Below are 17,754 nucleotides of genomic sequence, written 5' to 3'. Positions count from 1 at the left end.
GAATTCTAAGCTTGACTTCTGGGCCATGTAAGGCAGGGCTGAAGGGTGCACCTTTCTTTCAGCTTCTGGATCAGTTGCGATGAGTAGTGAGGCCCCTTTGCTGTGCCCCAGCCACATCAGCCTTTGGGAGTGCCTTTAGCCACTGAGGCCACCTGTTTAGAGGGAGGGAGGTTAATTGGTTAGAATCTCAAATTTACAGAAAAGTTTTGTGAATAATACTCTCTTACTTACCCCTCACCCAGACTCCCTAATTGTTAACATTCTACCACACTTGCTTTAAGTTATCTCTTTCCATACATACACATATACGTATTATTTTCTTTATGAACCATTTGATCATAAGTTGCAGACATGGTAGCTTCCCTGCCCTGCCCCTTCCCTCACCAGATACTTGACTGTGTACTTCCTAGTCACAAGGACCTTCTCTTACATGACAGTACTGTTGTTACAGTCAGGAAGCCAGCGTTGATACAGTACTATTATTGAATCTACAGACCTTACTAAGTTTGTATCAGTTGTCCTAAAAAAATATTTCTTTCTGGTCTAGGATCCACTCCAGGATCAGATGTTGAATTTAGATGTCGTGTCTCTTCATAGCCTCCTGCAGCATGGATGGTTTCTGAGTATTCCTTTGTTCTTCATGCTCCTGACATGTTTGAAGTGTGCAGAGCATTTATCTTGTAGAACGCCCCACTGTTTGGGTTTCTCTGGTGCTTCCTCACCATCATGTTTGGGTTGTTCCGTTTGAGCAGGAACCCTGCTGCCATGTCAGTGCTGTGCTGAAGGAAGGCTAGAGTGGGCGTGGATGGGAGGCTGGAGGCCAGGACAGCGACCCTGTCGCCAGGCCGCAGGTGGAGCACAGGCAGCTGTGTGCAGGGCAGACCCAGTGCACTGGTTCTCTCTCTGTCCTGCTTTTCAGAATTCTCTTAGGTGCTGGCATTTGTCCTTCGCTTCTGGGCCCAGCTGTCCTGTGGACGTGGTCTCCCTTCCCTGGGAGCTGGCTGCCATCCCAGCGCCCCTGGCCGCGCGGGGCCACTGCAGACCTAGGCCCAGCTCTGACCCTTTGCCTCTGCAGCTCAGCTGTCCTCTCCTGAGGGGGAAGAGGATCAAGATGACATCAAGGTGTCCTCCTTTGTCCCGGACCTGAAGGAACTGCTCCCCAGTGTGAAGGTCTGGTCAGACTGGATGCTCGGCTACCCAGACACCTGGAACCCTCCGCCCACCTCCCTGGACCTGCCCTCACAGTGAGTCAGCCCTGCCCGCCCGTGTTCCCACAGCCGCTCCTTGGCCTGCTGGCCTGCGTCTCCGCTCTTCACTTGAGCTTGGGTGCTCCCCTTCCGTGAACGCCTCCCAGGGCCCCTGCTTCCGCCTGCTCTCCGGTCCACTCCTCCCCCTCCTCCTAGTCTCTCTCTCTCTCACTTCATGGCTTGCTCTGTTTTGCTCCTTGCCCTTGATCTTGTGAGTTTCCACTGTGCACTGCTCATGCTCACCGTCTCTGCAGCTACCTCCCAGGTCTGGGTGGGTGTCAGTCAGTGTGTGTGAGGCCCTCTCTGTCTCTCCCTTTTAGTTCGTCTCCGTGCGTCTCTCAGGCCCTTGCCACTTCTCATGCTGTCCTGCACACTCTGTCTCCCCACCTTCCTCTCACAGTGTGGTGGTGTGTGTGGGGGTGAGAGCATACAGCGCTTCCCACTCACTGCATCCCCACCCCACCCCCACTCACTGCATCCCCACCCCCTGCGCAGTGCACCGCCCGCTCACTGCATCCCCACCCCCACTCACTATATCCCCACCCCACCCCCACTCACTGCATCCCCACCCCCCTGCTCACTGCACCCCCCACTCACTGCATCCCCTCCCCATCCCCCCACTCACTGCATCCCCACCCCACCCCCCTCACTGCATCCCCACCCCCCTGCTCACTGCACCCCCCACTCACTGCATCCCCTCCCCATCCCCCCACTCACTGCAGCCCCACCCCACCCCCTCACTGCATCCCCACCCCCTGCTCACTGCACCCCCCACTCACTGCATTCCCTCCCCATCCCCCCACTCACTGCAGCCCCACCCCACCCCCACTCACTGCATCCCCACCCCCCTGCGCAGTGCACTGCCCCACTCACTGCATCCCCTCCCATCCCCCACTCACTGCATCCCCACCCCACCCCCACTCACTGCATCCCCACCCCCACTCACTGCATCCCCACCCCACCCCCTCACTGCATCCCCACCCCCTACTCACTGCACCCCCACCCCCACTCACTGCGCCCCCACCCCCGCTCACTGCATCCCATCCCCCCGCTCACTGCATCCCCACCCCACCTCCCTCACTGCATCCCCACCCCCCACTCACTGCATCCTCACCCCCCACTCACTGCATCCCCCTGCTCACTGCATCCCCCCCACTCACTACATCCTCCCCCGCTCTCTGCATCCCCATCCCCCCAGCTCACTGCATCCCCGCCCCCCCACTCACTGCACCCCCATCCCCCCCGCTCTCTGCATCCCCATCCCCCCGCTCACTGCATCCCCCCCGCTCACTGCATCCCCCCTGCTCACTGCATCTTCCCCCGCTCACTGCATCCCCCCGCTCACTGCATCCCCCCCGCTCTCTGCATCCCCATCCCCCCGCTCACTGCATCCCCGCCCCCCCTGCTCACTGCACCCCCATCCCCCCTGCTCTCTGCATCCCCATCCCCCTGCTCACTGCATCCCCATCCCCCAGCACATCCTGCCTCTTTGCCCTGGCTCTAGATGTTGGTGTGGGGAAAATGTGTGTCTGCTGGATGTCTCTATGTAGATCTCTTTGTGTGTCCATATGACTTTTTCTCTCTGTTATTAAAATTATGGTAAAAAATATATACGACAGAGTTTGCCATCTTAACCATTTTTAAGTCTACAGTGCATCACGTTGTTGTGCAACCATATAGAGCGATTTCTTGTGTTCGTAGCAGTGTGTGTGTGCCTGTTTGGGTCTGGTTGTGCGTGTCTGGTTGTGAGGGTTTTTTGGTGGGTGGGTGGGTGGGTGGGTGTGTGTGTGTGTATGAGTGGATTTGTCTGTTGTAGGCTCTTGGCGTGCCTTTCTATGTCTGTGCGTGTCTGCGTGCTGTGTCCATATCTGTGTCTGGGCCTCTTTGCAGGGTCCCTGTGTCCCCATGAGGACTCTGTTGCACTGTGTGTCTGACGCCCTGTCTCTGTTCATACGTACGTCTGGGCCCGTGTCAGTCCATCTCTGCTTTGGTCCTGCCCGCGTCTCTCTCTGTGGCTGTGTCCTGTGGGAGTGTTTGTGTATGTTCCTGGGTATCTGTGCCCAGGACTGCCTGTGCCCTGTCCATATTTGTCTGTGAGTGTGTCTCTGTCTGTCAGTCTTGGTCTCTCTGCTGGGGGCGGGGGAAGTTTGCTGTATATGTGGGCCTTCCTGTGTCCATCTACCTGCCTCTGTCTGTTCCTCCTGCCTGTCTCAGCTTCTTCCCACCTGCCTCTTCTCTTGCCTCCCTCCCTGCTGTTTGTGTCTGTATCAGGGGTCAGCAAGCTGTGGCCCATGAGCTAAGAATGGTTTACATTTTTAAATGGTTGAGAGAAAGATCAAAAGTATAAGACTTCATGACTTGCAGAAAGTATATGAAAAGGGATCCTGAAAAGAGCCCATAAAGCTGTATTGTAACACAGCCATGCTTGTTTGTTTACCCTCTGTCCACGGCTGCTCTCGCACTGCAGTAATAGGGCTGAGCAGTTGTGACAGAGACCACACGGGCCGCAGAGCCAAAAGCACTCACCATCTGTCCCATTATAGAAAAGGTTTGCCGCTCCTGCTCCATATCCATGTTCCTGTGCATCTTGTTCTTCTGTGTGTTCAGGTCACCGTGTGTGTGTGTGTGTGTGTGTGTGTGTTTGCCTAAGAGTGTCCTAATGTGTGTGCACCCAGGCGCCTATTTCTGGTCAACTCTGTTAACTGTCCATTTCTCTCCCTCATTCTTTCTCTTTCCCTGTTTCGGTCTCTCCCTCAGCATTTTTCTGTCCGACCTTTCTGTCTCCCTTTCTCTCCCCGCCATCCCTCCCTCTGCCAGCAGTTGTATTGGGGTCTCTGGCAGGTGTGGTACACGCATGGTTCCTTCAGGCTCTGTGTTGGGCGTATGCGTGTGTTTGGGAGCAAGCATGCATGCCTAGCGTCTTCTCGTTCTTGTCTAGCACTCTTCCCTGGGAGGAGGAGAGTACTGGAAGGACGGCGATGGGTGGCTGGGATGGCCCGTTTCTAGGGAGTGGGGAGGGTGCTTCGCTGGGCTGGGCCAGCTGTGCCGTGGGGGTCTCCAGGCTCCTAGGCAACACACAGAGGTTTCTGGCCAGCAGTTACCAGCCTTTCCGTGTGGACTGGAGAGTCTGATTCTTTTTTGCCTTTCCTTCCTCATATTTTTCCCTTGCTCCTCACCCCAGGAAGCCACCCCTGGACCATTCAGCCTGCCCTTCCTAGGACCCCCAACTCTGGCTCTGTGGGTGATGCTCAGAACACCAAACAAATCTCTGCATCTTTGCTGTGAACCCTCTTAAGTTTCCAGGATACACTCCAGGCTGAGGCCCCAAGAGCCAGAGTTGAACCCTGAGCTGGGCAGCTGCAGACACACAAAGGAGCAGGCTGATCTGGCTTGGGGCAGCCGGTTCTCAGCAGCATTCCCTGAAGAGTTAACATGTCAGCCTCTGACTTTTCAGGCCATTAATCTGCAGTGCCGACTAGGCAGTTTGTAGTTCTGGAAGGAAACTGACAAGGAAGGACTCTTGCTCACCAAGTATCTCAAGCCGCTGCTTCTGAGCATGTGCAGGGTCACAGTGTCTTCCTCCCTTTCCCTTGGCCTAGGGGGAGGCAGACCATCTGCTCCTGGAGCTTGGGCCTTCCCTGGGTCACTCCACCTCACAGCCTTAGGTATGGTCGACCCAGGTCGTTTCCCCATATCCTGGCCATCAGGCTGGCTAACCTCTCTGCTGCGACCCATCTCCCTTCACCCCTCCTCCCTCTCCCACCGCCTTGGCTTTTGTTTGGCTGAGGAAATGGAAAGCTCACACAGGAAGTGCTGGGCCTCATCTGCTCGAGGTGCTGAGTCTGTTTTCTCTGTGGATGCTGGAGCAAATGGACCGTTGCCGGCTCATGCGAGCTGCTGCCCATCTTTGGGCAAGGGCTCAGACTGCAGCTGGGCACGTGGTCCAGGCTGCGTCCACCCCCAACTGGCCTTCACCTCCAAGGCCACAGAGAGGCAGACAGGGCTGGGATGTGTGAAGCAGATTTGCTCAGTCTTTTCAGACTTTCCTTCACAAGGATAGCAAATCTGACCAAATAATGTGAATCTCATTGCTTAGTAAACAAGTTCCTGTAGCTGTTAACTTACTCTTTGGTGAGTCCAGACCAGGCTGGAGAAGTCAGTGTGCTAGAGAATAGAGTCCTTCCTGCACTGTCTGCCTTTGCAGTCAGAATCAGTGGCTGGTTGTCTCTGGAGTGCAAGTTTAAGCATAGAGGAGGGGCCCCGCCATCCCAGGGCCTGACCACAAGGTACGGTGGTTTGAGGGCTGGTGCCACTGGACAAAGCAGACCTGGTCTGACCATCACCCCACCTCATAGCCTTCAGATCCAAGCTGTGGAAAAGTGGAGTAAGAATTTACCTGCCTTCTCTCTGGTTTCTCATATAACCTCCTAACACTCACTGAATGGATGCTATAGTTGAGGGATTGGCAGGGTCTGGTGGTTCTTTTCTAGGTTACAAAATGCCATCTCCCATTCGCTGATCTTCCATACTGTGGAGCCTTTTTCTTTTAAGGCTGTGAGGAATAACATACTCCAGATAGTTCTGTAGGTGTCAGAACAGAAATCCCTCTGACACGCTAGGTCCCTATGCTGCTCTTCACTTTGGAAGGTCTGGGAATGTTCTCAGGAGAGTAGGAAGGAAATCACTTCCACCTAACACCTCTCCTTCACGCGTTTTCATTAGTCTGTGCCCGCGTTTGTTTTCTGCAAAGTCAGATTCCTCATTGATCCTAAACTAAGGTGGCCAGAAAGCCTGCACTTCAGTTTTCTTCTCCTCCAGAAATGCCTACTCCCACGTTGTCTCCTTGACACATTTGGACTCTTGTTTAATCTTGTTCTTTCATTCCCCGTCTGCCTTTCATTGTGTTACCATCTTTCCTCGCAGTCAGTCACTTTGAAGCATCCTCCACCTTCTCAGGGGAATTCTAAACCACATCATGAGATCTCCCTGGTTCTCTCCTCTTGGCCCATATTCCTCTTCTTTCTGGTCACATTGACTGTTCCTCGCAGGAGCCACTTAGGCACATATGGAGCACTTGTTCTGATGGTGACAGGACTTCCCCGACACTGCAGAGTGACAGGGGCAGGGCTTCAGAGCCATTTGTGCCTCTGCACACAGTGGCACTTAGGCTGGCATTGGCACGTGGGCACGTTGACTTCCCATTCGTGTCTGTTAGGAGTTGTAATGGGATGGCTTTGTATCCGAGATTTGGGTATGGAGGATTGTAGCAGGGTATGGAAAGTTGCCTTGAGCCACTGTAAAAGGCAGTGTAGAGTGCTTTGGTCTGTTTAGAACAGATCACAGTCTTTGGAGGGGCCATTCACATGTTGGGGGTTGGAGGAGGAGTGGGGAGCACAGATTCTGTGCCAGAGCTTTCGTGAGAGGGGAGGGGCAGCCATTCCTGACTCTGCCCAGGGAGCATGAGGCCATTGTGAACATCAGGTGGTGGAGAAGAGCACAGCAAACGGGCTTCCGCGAGCCCACGCGTAGCCCCCTTGCATCCCAGGACCTTTGGCAAGGCGAGGGCAGTGGGACAACCTACCTCATTTCAGAGGCTCCGCCAAAGCCAAATCTTCCCTCATCTTGATCTCTAGTTCTCAGTAAGTGAAAGAGTCAGGGGACTTTGAGAACATCCAAACCTAGCCCAGCTGTGGCAGTTGGTTTATTGCTTTCAGCTGGTACTTGAACCCAGGTCCTGGTCTTGGAGGCTTTCCCAGGTTTAATCCCCGGAGCTTTCTCTGCAGCTGTATGACACTGCGCTGACCCCGAATGAGGATAGGAAAATAGAACCGGTGCCAAGCCAGAGTCTCTTTTTCATTTGGAGTCTGGCTGTCTGCCCATGACCAGGGTTACATAATGGGAAACATAGCCGGGGCTCTGGAGAGCCCGCGCTTCACCAGGCTGCCCAGACCTTCACATTCTGATGCTATATATCTTCCTAATTGTAGCTCGGATGCATTTATCACACTGTTGGATTGGAGTACTGTTAAAAAAAAAACCTCCAGAAATTCCTGGACTTGCTGCTTTTCCATGGCTTGCCTTGTGCATGCTGGAAATGACCTGGAGGGAGCCCCCTGAGGTGCCGCCACCTCAGGAGACGTGGGGACATGGAGGGAGCGTGCAGTAAGCTCATTTCCGCAGGGAGCCCGCCTGTGCTGACCCTGTAGACGAGATAGACATTCCTGAGTTAAAAAGAAGCTCGTTCGCTCACCCTCCTAGGGCAGCTCTGAAATAAGAACTAATCCCAAGCCTAGTCGGCACCCCTTCAAGGACGCTTAATACGTCTTCCCAGAAGGGCATTTTAGGAGGTCACTAAGTACTAGTCCATCAGCACTTCCCTGAAGGAAGTGGTGGTGACTGTGGGAAGCCCCTTTGCTACCCTGGCTCCCCACCCAGTCTCCCTGGCTCCGGGTTGGGGCGTCAGCACTCTAGCCTGGCACCAGGGGGTTCCTCTTCCTCCAAGTGCTGAGTGTGGGGCACACGTGATCTCTCCCACGGCAGGAGCCGCCATCCCCCGCCTCCCCCCCTACTCAGGACTTCTTGTGAGAGGAAGGGGTGTTGGCCCAAGGCTCCAGTCTGACCCCAGCAGGGTACAGCCGCTGACCCCGGGAGAGTACTTTCCAGCTCCAGGCTGAGGTTATTTGGGTCCAGTGTGTGCTAAACTGAGAAGACGTGTTGGAGTGGTTACAGCTCAGAATTCAGAGAGGCCGGAACCGTGAGAATCCGCACCAGGGAGGCCACCGAGGACTCCACTCAGGCCATGGAGATGTCGAGGTCCCCTGGGGACCGCTCTTTCCCAAACACACAGTGCTGATGGGTTTAACACACCATCATCATGCAACCGAGGCCATACGTCTGAACGTAGCTTAGGAGAACTAAAGTCAAATAAGGCGTTGACCTAGAGAGAGGTTGAGGGAGGTACAGGAGAGGTACTTGAGAAATCCTGGAATGAGGTTACCGTGACCTGCTTGTTGGCCATAGGGCTCCAGCTGCACTGCTGAGAACATGAAGTTTATGTTCTCGGAGAAGTGCAGGGCGACTGGACTGCAGATTGATCTTGCCCTATTGGGCAGAATTACTTTCAGCGGGCACTCTTCCAAGGGCCCAGGTTGACTTGTTTGTGTGACTTAGAAAGGCAGAAAGGATCTTCTTTAACGGAGTCTCGTAGTTCTCAATGGTCACCTAATAAACAGTGATGTTCTCAGAGGATGGTATCTGGCCGCCCATGTCTTAACTCCTAGAGCAGTGAGAGCCCTGATAACGTCGTCTCCTGTTTATATCACGGTGGCATCTGGAAAATACACTGTGGTTCCCGAGTCTCAGAGAGAGCTGTGTAGATCTCCCCCACCCCCACCCAGGCTCTGTCCCATCCTGCCGAGCTGCCTAGCCTGAGACCAGAGCTGGAGCCTCAGCCCACTGAGAACAGAGTTGGCTTTCCAAGGGGCTTACCGAGCTATTCAAGCCCAGGTACTATTCTTTTGACTCTACCAGACTTGTTGCATTCAGGTCCGTTTCTGCTGTTACCTCCTCATTTCCTCCAGTTTCCTCCAGTTGGGTGGGGGGGGGTCCTGCAGGGCTCCCGTGGGGCTTGGAACCCCACGTGGAGGGTAGTGGGCTAGAATACGATGGTCCGTCAGCAAACAAGTTTGAAAAAGAGGATATAACATATCTTAAGAGCATTTCTCTTGCTGTGGCCTTTAGCCTTTCCCCTTTGTGGCTGTAGTCCACAGGCCATCTCTTTTTCAGTTTTCTTGTGCCTGGCTTCTGTGCCATCTTAGCTGTGTTTCCAGAGCTCCTCACTCCAGGAACCAAAGACCCAACTCGTTTCCCATCTGTACTGCTTCTCTGATCTTCCATAGCTCCAAAACACAATGCAGGGCTTCTTCTCACTCAACTCTTTCCGGGTTTGTTCTGCAGCTGTGGCGTTTGAATGTTAGTGTTTAAACAAGCTGGTATTACACAGGAAATGGCCACCTCCACAGGCCCCTGCAGGCTTGTAACATGGGGTCATTGTACTTGATATTAATCACCAGTCAGCCTGTTCCCCCAGTAAAAATATGAAGGGGTGTGTGAGGCCTCTGTCCTCCTCAGACCTGCCAGAAGGATGGCCTGAGCCCCAGTGGGGCCCTCGTCCTCATTCTCTGAGCTGTCGTCCCGGCCTCGGGTGGAGTTAGCAGAAAAGTTCATACCTGACCTGCTCCCTATAAAACCAGCAGATCTGCCTTCCTTTCTGAAGTTTAGGAAGGAGCTTGATAGAGCTCTGTGGTATAACTTGCCTCACGCCTGAATCTTTCCAAGCACGTTGTAGTTGAGTGGCATGTCTTATGAGGAAATGCCAAAATTGAAGAAACCAGAAACCCACTGGTCCACCTGAGATCAAGGATTCTCAGATCCTTGTACCAAAGCTGCTTTTCAAACGCTGTTTGCAGAACTAACCCCAGCCCAAAGGGTTAATCTGATTCCTCGAGTCAATATCCCCCCAAACAACCGGCCAAGAGTGTGCGTTGGTTCATTTCTGTGAAATGTGTTTCCCTAGTCACCTGGGCTGGCCTGGGCTGCATTGTATCGGCCGGCAGCTGCACCGCACTCAAACTGACAGCTACATTAAACCTTGGAATTCTGAGGCAATAAAAAGTAAATTAACTCTTATTTTTTTCCTTTCCTGGTGGAGTAAGTGAATGCCTGTCTGTAGGGAAGTAAGCAAGCCGTGGTCCTGAGTGCATACCTCTAACTAGCCACCGCTGGTCGGTCCCAAGCTAGGATCTGGTGTTCAGACTCCAGCCAGAGGTCTACTTTCCTGGTGTGTGGCGTGTTCTGTGGGGTTGGACCACTGGGTCACCCTGCAGCCGCCGATCCCTGCTCACCAGTCACATCACAGCTGCCTGAGAGGCTCCCTTGCCGCCATTCTGAAGCCCATAAACAGACCCGCATGCAGTTTCATGTTCTCTGGCTGCCTTGCATCTGTTTGGGGGGAAGATTTTTTTCGACTCTGGGAGCTTTCTCCAAATATGAGCTGGGACCAGAACAAACCAGAGGGATTTGCCCAAGCGGATAGCGCTCTAGAGGGTCCATTTAGAACCACTGGTGGCTTGAGCATGTCTGGAAACTCTCCTGGGGAGTCATTTCCTAAGCGTTTCCAGAAGAATGGGAGCGCTGTAAAGTTCCTCACAGCCACCAGAATTGGACATCAGGCCCCTTGGCCCGGGCCAACCTTGAATCCTTAGCATTCAAGGGCTGAAGTAGGGTGAAGGTTGGAAGGCACTCCCAGCTGGGATAAAGACTAGAGCAGGAAAAGGCTAACTTTTCCCCTTCTACTCAGACAGGAAGCCCTGTGTTCACCCACGGAACTGACCTCTCAGCCCAGAGGCCCGATCAGGGTAAGCTGAGGTGATGTTGCCCAGGTTCCAGGAATTACCTCATCCCATTGCAGACATCTTAACTTTGAGTTCAGACATCTCACCTAGTTTTTCGAAGTACTTCTTCCCTTTAGCATTAGTTTCCTGACACTCCCCTCTCCCCCACGCTCTGTGGGGAGTCACCGTTTGGTCCGTGGGCACCTGGTCAGTTGTTGTGTTTGTGGGGCTTAGCAAGGAGGGAGAGGACTATCGATGAGCTATGCAGTGGTCCGGGGCAGCCCCACTGCGGCACCAGAAGAAAGAAGCCACTAGACCTGCACACCCATTTGGAGGGATCCAGACAGAAATGGCCTTTCCTTGGAGCATTTTGTGTATTTATTCCCTTGGTTCTGCTTGGTTCAGTCTAGCTTGGCCCCTTGGGCCTCCTGACATTTCTGAGTTGGGAACTCAGGACACTTCCTATGTCTTTTGGCATCAGCTGCTGTTTACAAATCAATGCTAGGGTAGGACCTCCCATCCACTGCATTTGTGCAGTGAGTCTCCAGGTTTGGGCACAAGGTGGGTGGTAATGGGCGAAAGGCAGATGTGGGCAGGGGTCCCTCATGGTGGCCAGCAGCCTCTGGGAGGAGTCCGTTTTGGTTTATCTGAGCCTTAGGGACAGGGAGCATGGTAATGAGAACCACATGGTACCACATATTTCTTCGTCTTGGATCCAAGATGGTAGGGGTGGGAGGACGAGAGAGGGATGTGGGGCCTCCCATTGTGGCAGCCATGGGTAATTTTCTGCCGCCTCTCCCTGGCTTTAGATGCTGCTCACCACCACCACCTCCCCCTGCCCCCAAGTACGTCCTGAAGCAGCCTTGACCTGCACAGCACCAACCAAGGCCCCCAAGCCAAGAATTCAGCTGGGAGACTTTTCACCTTCTTCCTTCTCGCTGTCGTCTTTCCTGTTTATTTTCCAAATTGCTGCTCTGCAGCCGAGCAGTGCCTGTTGGCCAGAGCTCACCACTGCTGTGGGATCAGACTCAGGCAGTGGGCTCAAGTGGCCAGCAGGGCACAGGGGGAGGAAGCGGGGAGCTGGAAGAGCCTCCCTGTGCGTCTCCCATGGGCAGCGCTAACCTCGGAGGCGGCCCTGAGCGGCCCTATCACATCCGGTGCTTGTCTCTGCAGCCGGACCGGAGGATAAACTATCAGAGCTGTGGGGCAGTGCATCATTCCTCTTATTATTTTCTTCTCTGCAGATGGGGTCGTGGAAAGTTCAGTTCCTTTTAACCCTCCAAGTTCTGTTTATTCTACAGCTGGTAGCCTGAATGCCGCGTTTCCCATTACATCACAAAGGGGCTCAGGCAGATCTCCGCACAGAAACGTGTTGCAACTGTTTATTTTTTTCCATATTTAAACATTTCTGACAGCCAAACTCAGCCGAGCCAAAAGATGGAGCTTTGTGAATGAGTCCGGTTGTCGGTGTCTGTGCAGAGAGAGAGGCTTTAGAAAGCTCTCGCCCCTCCAGTGATTCTTCCTAAACACGTTCTTGTTCCTGGGCAAAGCCTGGGAGGCGAGTCATTGTGCGATACACGTGTGTTGATTATGTGCCGTTGTGTGATTAATGGAGCTGTGTTCCGCCTGGTTCCCAGGACACTCTTGAAAACAAGATGTTTCATTTCATGGCCTTTTCCTTGTGCAGCGATTTCAGTAAATAAACCAGTGCAGGCTCCTTCCACCTGGATCCAGGCAAGGAGTCCTCACACCTCCACTCCACTCTCTCCCCCAGCATCACCTTCAGTGCCATGGCCCTTGAATGCCCTCCCTTCTGCCATCTCCCAAAAGCTCCCCATCTCCGGGCGAAACACGTTCCTGGGATCTGAGGCCCCTCCCTGGCAGATCGGCTCATGTGCAGTGACTCCTCTGGGAAGATTCCAGGATGTAGCTCACTCTTACAGCTCTCTTCTGCTTCTTGCCTCTCGCCACCCCATCTCTTGAGCCTCATTGTAAAGCTTTTCTTTGTTATTCTGTGCAACTCCTTTTACAGTACAGCTTAGCATCCACAGGACACTTGCCTGTTCCAGACGCCCTGGTTAAGGTAGTCTTCTGGAAAAGAAAGCCAAGTCCTGTACAGCCCAGGGCCTATAAAACTTGGCGGGTCCCGGATCTGACCACAGTTTGACTGTTAGAGCTGTGTCCCATACAGATGAAAAAAGAAAGCTCTAAGGATCCTTAGCACCCACCAAAGCAGGGATGTGAGCCACAGGAGAGTTTTGACAAATGACAGTGACAGAGAAGTGAACCTCCTTTTTCTAATTTGGCTCTGAAGTTCAAACTGGGGTGAGCCGGACTTTGCCTTTTCAGGAGTTCTTAGCATGTTCGACCAGGACCTGGTGATACACAATTAGGGTGAGCAGCCAATCCAGTTTGCCCAAGATTGAGGGGTTTCTGGAGACCTGGGACTTTCAGTGCTAAAACTGGGACAGTCCCAGGCAAACCAGAAGAGTTGGTCACCCTGTGTGTTACCTTCCGCTTGTGTGGGAGAGGAGGGGGAGAGTGGTGGCCGAGACAGTACTGATGTCGTTCACCTGCTGAAATGCATGGGTGGCTTTTCCTTCCCAGGAGGATCTTGGCAGGCCAGGAATAAGGTTTTTGTTCGGTGTGTTTAACTGTTTTCCTCCTTACCTATAGGAAGAGATCTCTAAACCATTGTACGGGACTGGGGTGGGAGGCAACAACCACATGACTCGTTGCCTGGTGTGTCTGGTCCCACTGGCCGTGTAGGAGGAGGAGAGATTGGCATGGTGTTGCTGTCAGTGTGGCATATACTTGGCTGGACAGGAGCAGGGGAATTCTGGGAGCCGCCTCAGGCACTGGTTGTCTTGAATGTTTGAGTAAGTGTCTCAGGCACACTGTCTGGAAAGGTGACAGGACCTGCATTAGGCAACTGATTCTCTAAATTCTTTTTCCTTTCTGGTTAGGATTAAAAGCGTCCCCCTAATCAATTTCAACTTTGCCGAGATGGATACACACACACCCACCAGATTACTGCCACGGGCACAGTTTTGTCTCCGAGCCCTTTTGGTTAGATTTCCTGGCAGATGCCAGTCGTAGATGGCATTTGCCACAGCACATCCCTGCCCGCAAGTGCTTAGACGGCTTGAACTGGTCCCTCTCTAGAGCTGCTCTTCTCTTCTCGTCTTCCCTCTTTTCTCGCAGGGTTGCTGTGGATGTGTGGTCGACGCTGGCTGACTTCTGTAACATACTGACTGCGGTGAATCAGTCTGAGGTGCCACTGTACAAGGACCCGGACGATGACCTCACCCTCCTCATCTTGGAAGAGGATCGGCTTCTCTCGGGCTTTGTCCCCTTGCTGGCTGCCCCTCAGGACCCCTGCTACGTGGAGAAAACCTCGGATAAGGTCAGCCCCAGGCCAAACATCCCTCCCCCATTCACCCCTCCTCTCAATTCTCCAGACTTTTTTATTCTTGGGAAGTTTTCTGTGCAAACGGAACATGATTAAGTCATTGAGGAGGGTGTTAAGGGAAAATATCGACCTTTTAGCCGCTGACATCCAGCTCCGTGTCCTGAAAAAAAAAAAAGCCCTCTCGACTTCCTTTGGTGTGTGTGTGCGCTCGCTGGCATGTTGTATATACGATCATTTCCTCACTTGTTTAAATAGTGCAGCTTGTGTTGGCAGTGCTCTCACTCAGCTCCAAATGGTTTGCATCATGCTTAAGGCACCCTCCTTCCTCCCCCCTTTCATCCTTCCCCCCAGCCACAAAACTCTGCACTAGGAAAACAGCCAGGGCTTTTTCCCTTCTCTAAGGAGGAGAGTGATAAATAGGTGACTAGAGAGAAGCAGACACCATGTGTTAACTTACAAAAAAGCTTTTAGGAATATGAAGCATTCCCCGCTGCCTGGTTTCTATTTTTCTTCCTCTGAGGACCACGTTTTAACCTGAACTTTTTCCTTGTCTGTCTGTTTATAGAAAACAAAGCCCATTGCCTGTTGCCCTGGTGGGGACCGTGGAACTCTTAGTCTCTGCTTAACAGTTGGGGCTGCGGCCAGGTGTGGAGAGTAGAGCCGTCCTTTCTGCTTCCCATTCCCATGCAGCAGTTGCTGGGCTGGGGAAGTTGCGCCCACAGACCCCCGGAGTAGGGTCTCCTATGCCAAGCAGGGGATCCCTGTGACTGACCCCTGTGCTGAGTTGTTGGCTTCACGTCCCCTAGGGGAGAGCCTTTTGGGGACAGTCCCACAAGTGGCTTCTCAGAAGGAAGACTTTTGAGCTAGATGAAGTATGTATAGAAAGGCAGGGAGATTTTTTTGTCTTCGTTTTAATGTCAGATAGTAAAAGTTAAAATCCAAACGTAAACTACAAATATGAGAGATTTTATGTTAAATGTAAATTTTTTTAATTCATCTTTCTGAAAAAAGGATCTATGTTCCTTGTAGACAAGTAAAAAGGAAAAAAATGTATCCACAACTCCTTTACCCAGTGGTAATACAACTGTTGTTTTTGCTGATTATATACAGTCATATTTAACTTACAGCATATACACACACTTTTTTTAAACACAACTAGGGGTCATATACATGTTACTTGTGCTCTGCTTTTAAAAATTTATTTGGCTGCGCTGGGTCTTAGTTGTGGCATAAGGAAACTTAAGTTGGGGCATGTGGGATCTAGTTCCCTGACCAGGGATCAAACTCCGGCCCCCTGCATTGCAAGCGCAGAGTCATAGCCACTGGACCACCAGGGAGGTCACTGTGATCTGCTTTTTTCATTTGTATCTTTTAATGTATTATTAAATGGAATCATGTTTGAGGATCATTTAGTATTCATTTCTATGCAAAGATTTCTTTAACCAGTGTTTGCTTTTTTGAACCAAGGGACTGTCCTGAATTTTTGAACTACTATAATCAGTGAAGTGATTCCTTATAGTAGAATTTATTTCATATATTCCCTTTGGTTAAATTTCTATAAGCAGATTAAGGTCTCGACATTGACATATCAATGGAGTTTAAATGCAGTTAATGACTAATATTGGGAATGTGAGAACCTTTCTCTCTAGAGAAATACTCATTTTCTATTTTTCCAGCAAAAAGTTGGAATAAAGTCCTGCTGTTCTAGTCTCCAGAGGGAATACTAACGGGGAGTTGTGTTGCGTGAGGCTGAGGACAGCTAACACAATGCAAACTTTATGGAAGATGTTCAGTTGGAAGAGTTGGAAGGGAAACTGGGCAGCCACGACTTGGGCCAGGGGAATCCTAGTACGTCCTGTTCTTCTGTGATCATCAGGTGGTCTTGACTCTGGAGGGTAATTTTGGAAACTGGCTGTTGGGTTAACTATCTTTCAGTAAAGAACGCAGAAGGAGTCCTAACCAGCTTTAGACTTGCTAAGCCTTCGCTGTGTGGCATGTGGAATCTGTTCCCCCACCAGTAGCTGAACCCGTGCCTCCTACAGCGGAAGTGCAGAGTCCTGACCCCTGGACTGCCAGGGAGATCCCTCTCCCAGCTTTAGTGTGAGCACATGATACACGTGTATGATACAGTATATGATATACAACAGCACGTGGTAAGTACGTGACTGGCAGGAAGAACAGCAAGCCCGTGGTCCATGCCCTCAGCCTGTGGTCGTGAATCACAGGCTGCCCAGGGCGGTCGCAGCTCGCTGAGACTCAGGTGGTCTGAAGGTTGTCTCCACTTCGAGGACTGTGAAATTTTTTAATACAACATCTCCAAATCCAGACTTCTGAATTTCTTTCTCCTCCAAACCTGATCTGTCTTCAGTCTTCTCATCTTGGTAAATGGCAGCTTTGACTTTGGGGCTGCTCATGTCAAAAGTCTTGGGGTTATTCTTGGCTCCTCTCTTCTCACACCTCCATATCTAATCTGTCAGCAATCCAAGTCTTCTTTACCTTCAAAATAAACGCGTACAGTGCTTTCTTACCACTGCACCCTAGTTTGATTCAGTGAAATGCCTTCTGGTTAGTTTCTCTAGCTCCTCCCTCCTCCTGCTCTCCCTGTGTCCTCTCTCCTGTGTCCAACACAGCCACTGGAATGAGCTCTTTATTTCTGTTTATTTATTTTATATTTGGTCGTGTTGGGTCTTTGTTGCCACACACCAGCTCTCTCCAGTTGCGGTGCGCAGGCTTCTCATTGCAGTGGCTTCTTTTGCTGCAGAGCACGGGCGCTAGGTGCGTGGGCTTCAGTAACTGCAGTCCCCGGGCTCTGGAGCCCTGGCTCAGTAGCTGTAATGCACGGGCTTTGTTGCTCCGTGGCATGTGGGATCCTCCTGGCCCAGGCCTTGAACCCATGTCCCCTGTGTTGGCAGGTGAATTCTTTGTGCTTTTTTTGGGAGGATAATTGCTTTATAATATTGTGTTGGTTTGGGAGAGAGGTTCAAGAGGGAGGGAACGTAACGTATACTTATGGCTGATTCATGTTCCTATATAGCAGGTGAATTCTTAACCACTAGACCACCTGGAAAGCCCAGAACGACCTCTTTAAAGCATCAGTAAGATCATGTCCCTTCTCTATGAACTCTCTAGTCCAGCTCCTGCTACTCTGCTTGTGCCCAGTATGCCCTAGTCACGTTGGCATCCTTGCTGTTCCTCAGACCAGCCGCACACTCAGGGTCTTTGCACTTGCTTTCCTCGTAACCTGGAGCACCCTGTCCCCAGAGCACTGTGTTGCCCTCTCACGCCCTTCTCGATGCCACCTTGGTTGGAGAGGTCTTCCCTGGCTACCCTGTGTAAGACGCTACATGCCTTCCTTTGCCCTTTTCTCTCTTTCTTTCCATGGCAGAGAAAAAGAACATCTCTTGAATACCTGGCATGTGTCAGTCCCTGGACAAGCTACTTCTGTCCAGTATTTAAGTCCACACAAAGTGCCTGCCAAGTAGGTATTAGTACCTTCATTTCATAAAAGAGACAACTGAGGCTCAAGACAGGAGCAAAGAGTGATGATCAGCTCTTAGGAGACATCTCCACCACTGACCTGGAAGGTCAGTATCGATATAGGGGACTCTTTAGGAACTCTCAGCCTTTTGGATACCTGAAGAAGACAGACGTCTCCTCCAGCTTCTGGTGTTCACGACTAAGGAATTTAAAGTATCTCAAGGGC

General features: G+C 51.9%; 1 protein-coding gene across 4 annotated transcripts in view; it reads left to right on the top strand.

Moving 5' to 3' along the window:
* Positions 1-17,754, top strand: part of SMG6 (SMG6 nonsense mediated mRNA decay factor) — a 201,269-nt gene that overhangs the window by 94,150 nt on the left and 89,365 nt on the right. For all 4 annotated transcript variants that reach the window (XM_015098571.4, XM_012185470.4, XM_012185475.5 and 1 more), the window contains 2 exons: positions 1,076-1,244; positions 13,844-14,045. In XM_015098571.4, the coding sequence (XP_014954057.2) occupies positions 1,076-1,244; positions 13,844-14,045 (371 nt within the window). The remainder of the gene's footprint in view (positions 1-1,075; positions 1,245-13,843; positions 14,046-17,754) is intronic.

This window comes from Ovis aries, chromosome 11, assembly GCF_016772045.2.
Source record: "Ovis aries strain OAR_USU_Benz2616 breed Rambouillet chromosome 11, ARS-UI_Ramb_v3.0, whole genome shotgun sequence".
NCBI classification, from domain to species: Eukaryota; Metazoa; Chordata; class Mammalia; order Artiodactyla; family Bovidae; genus Ovis; species Ovis aries.
Note: the sequence above shows the minus strand (reverse complement) of the source record. Positions and strands in the feature narration are given on the sequence as shown.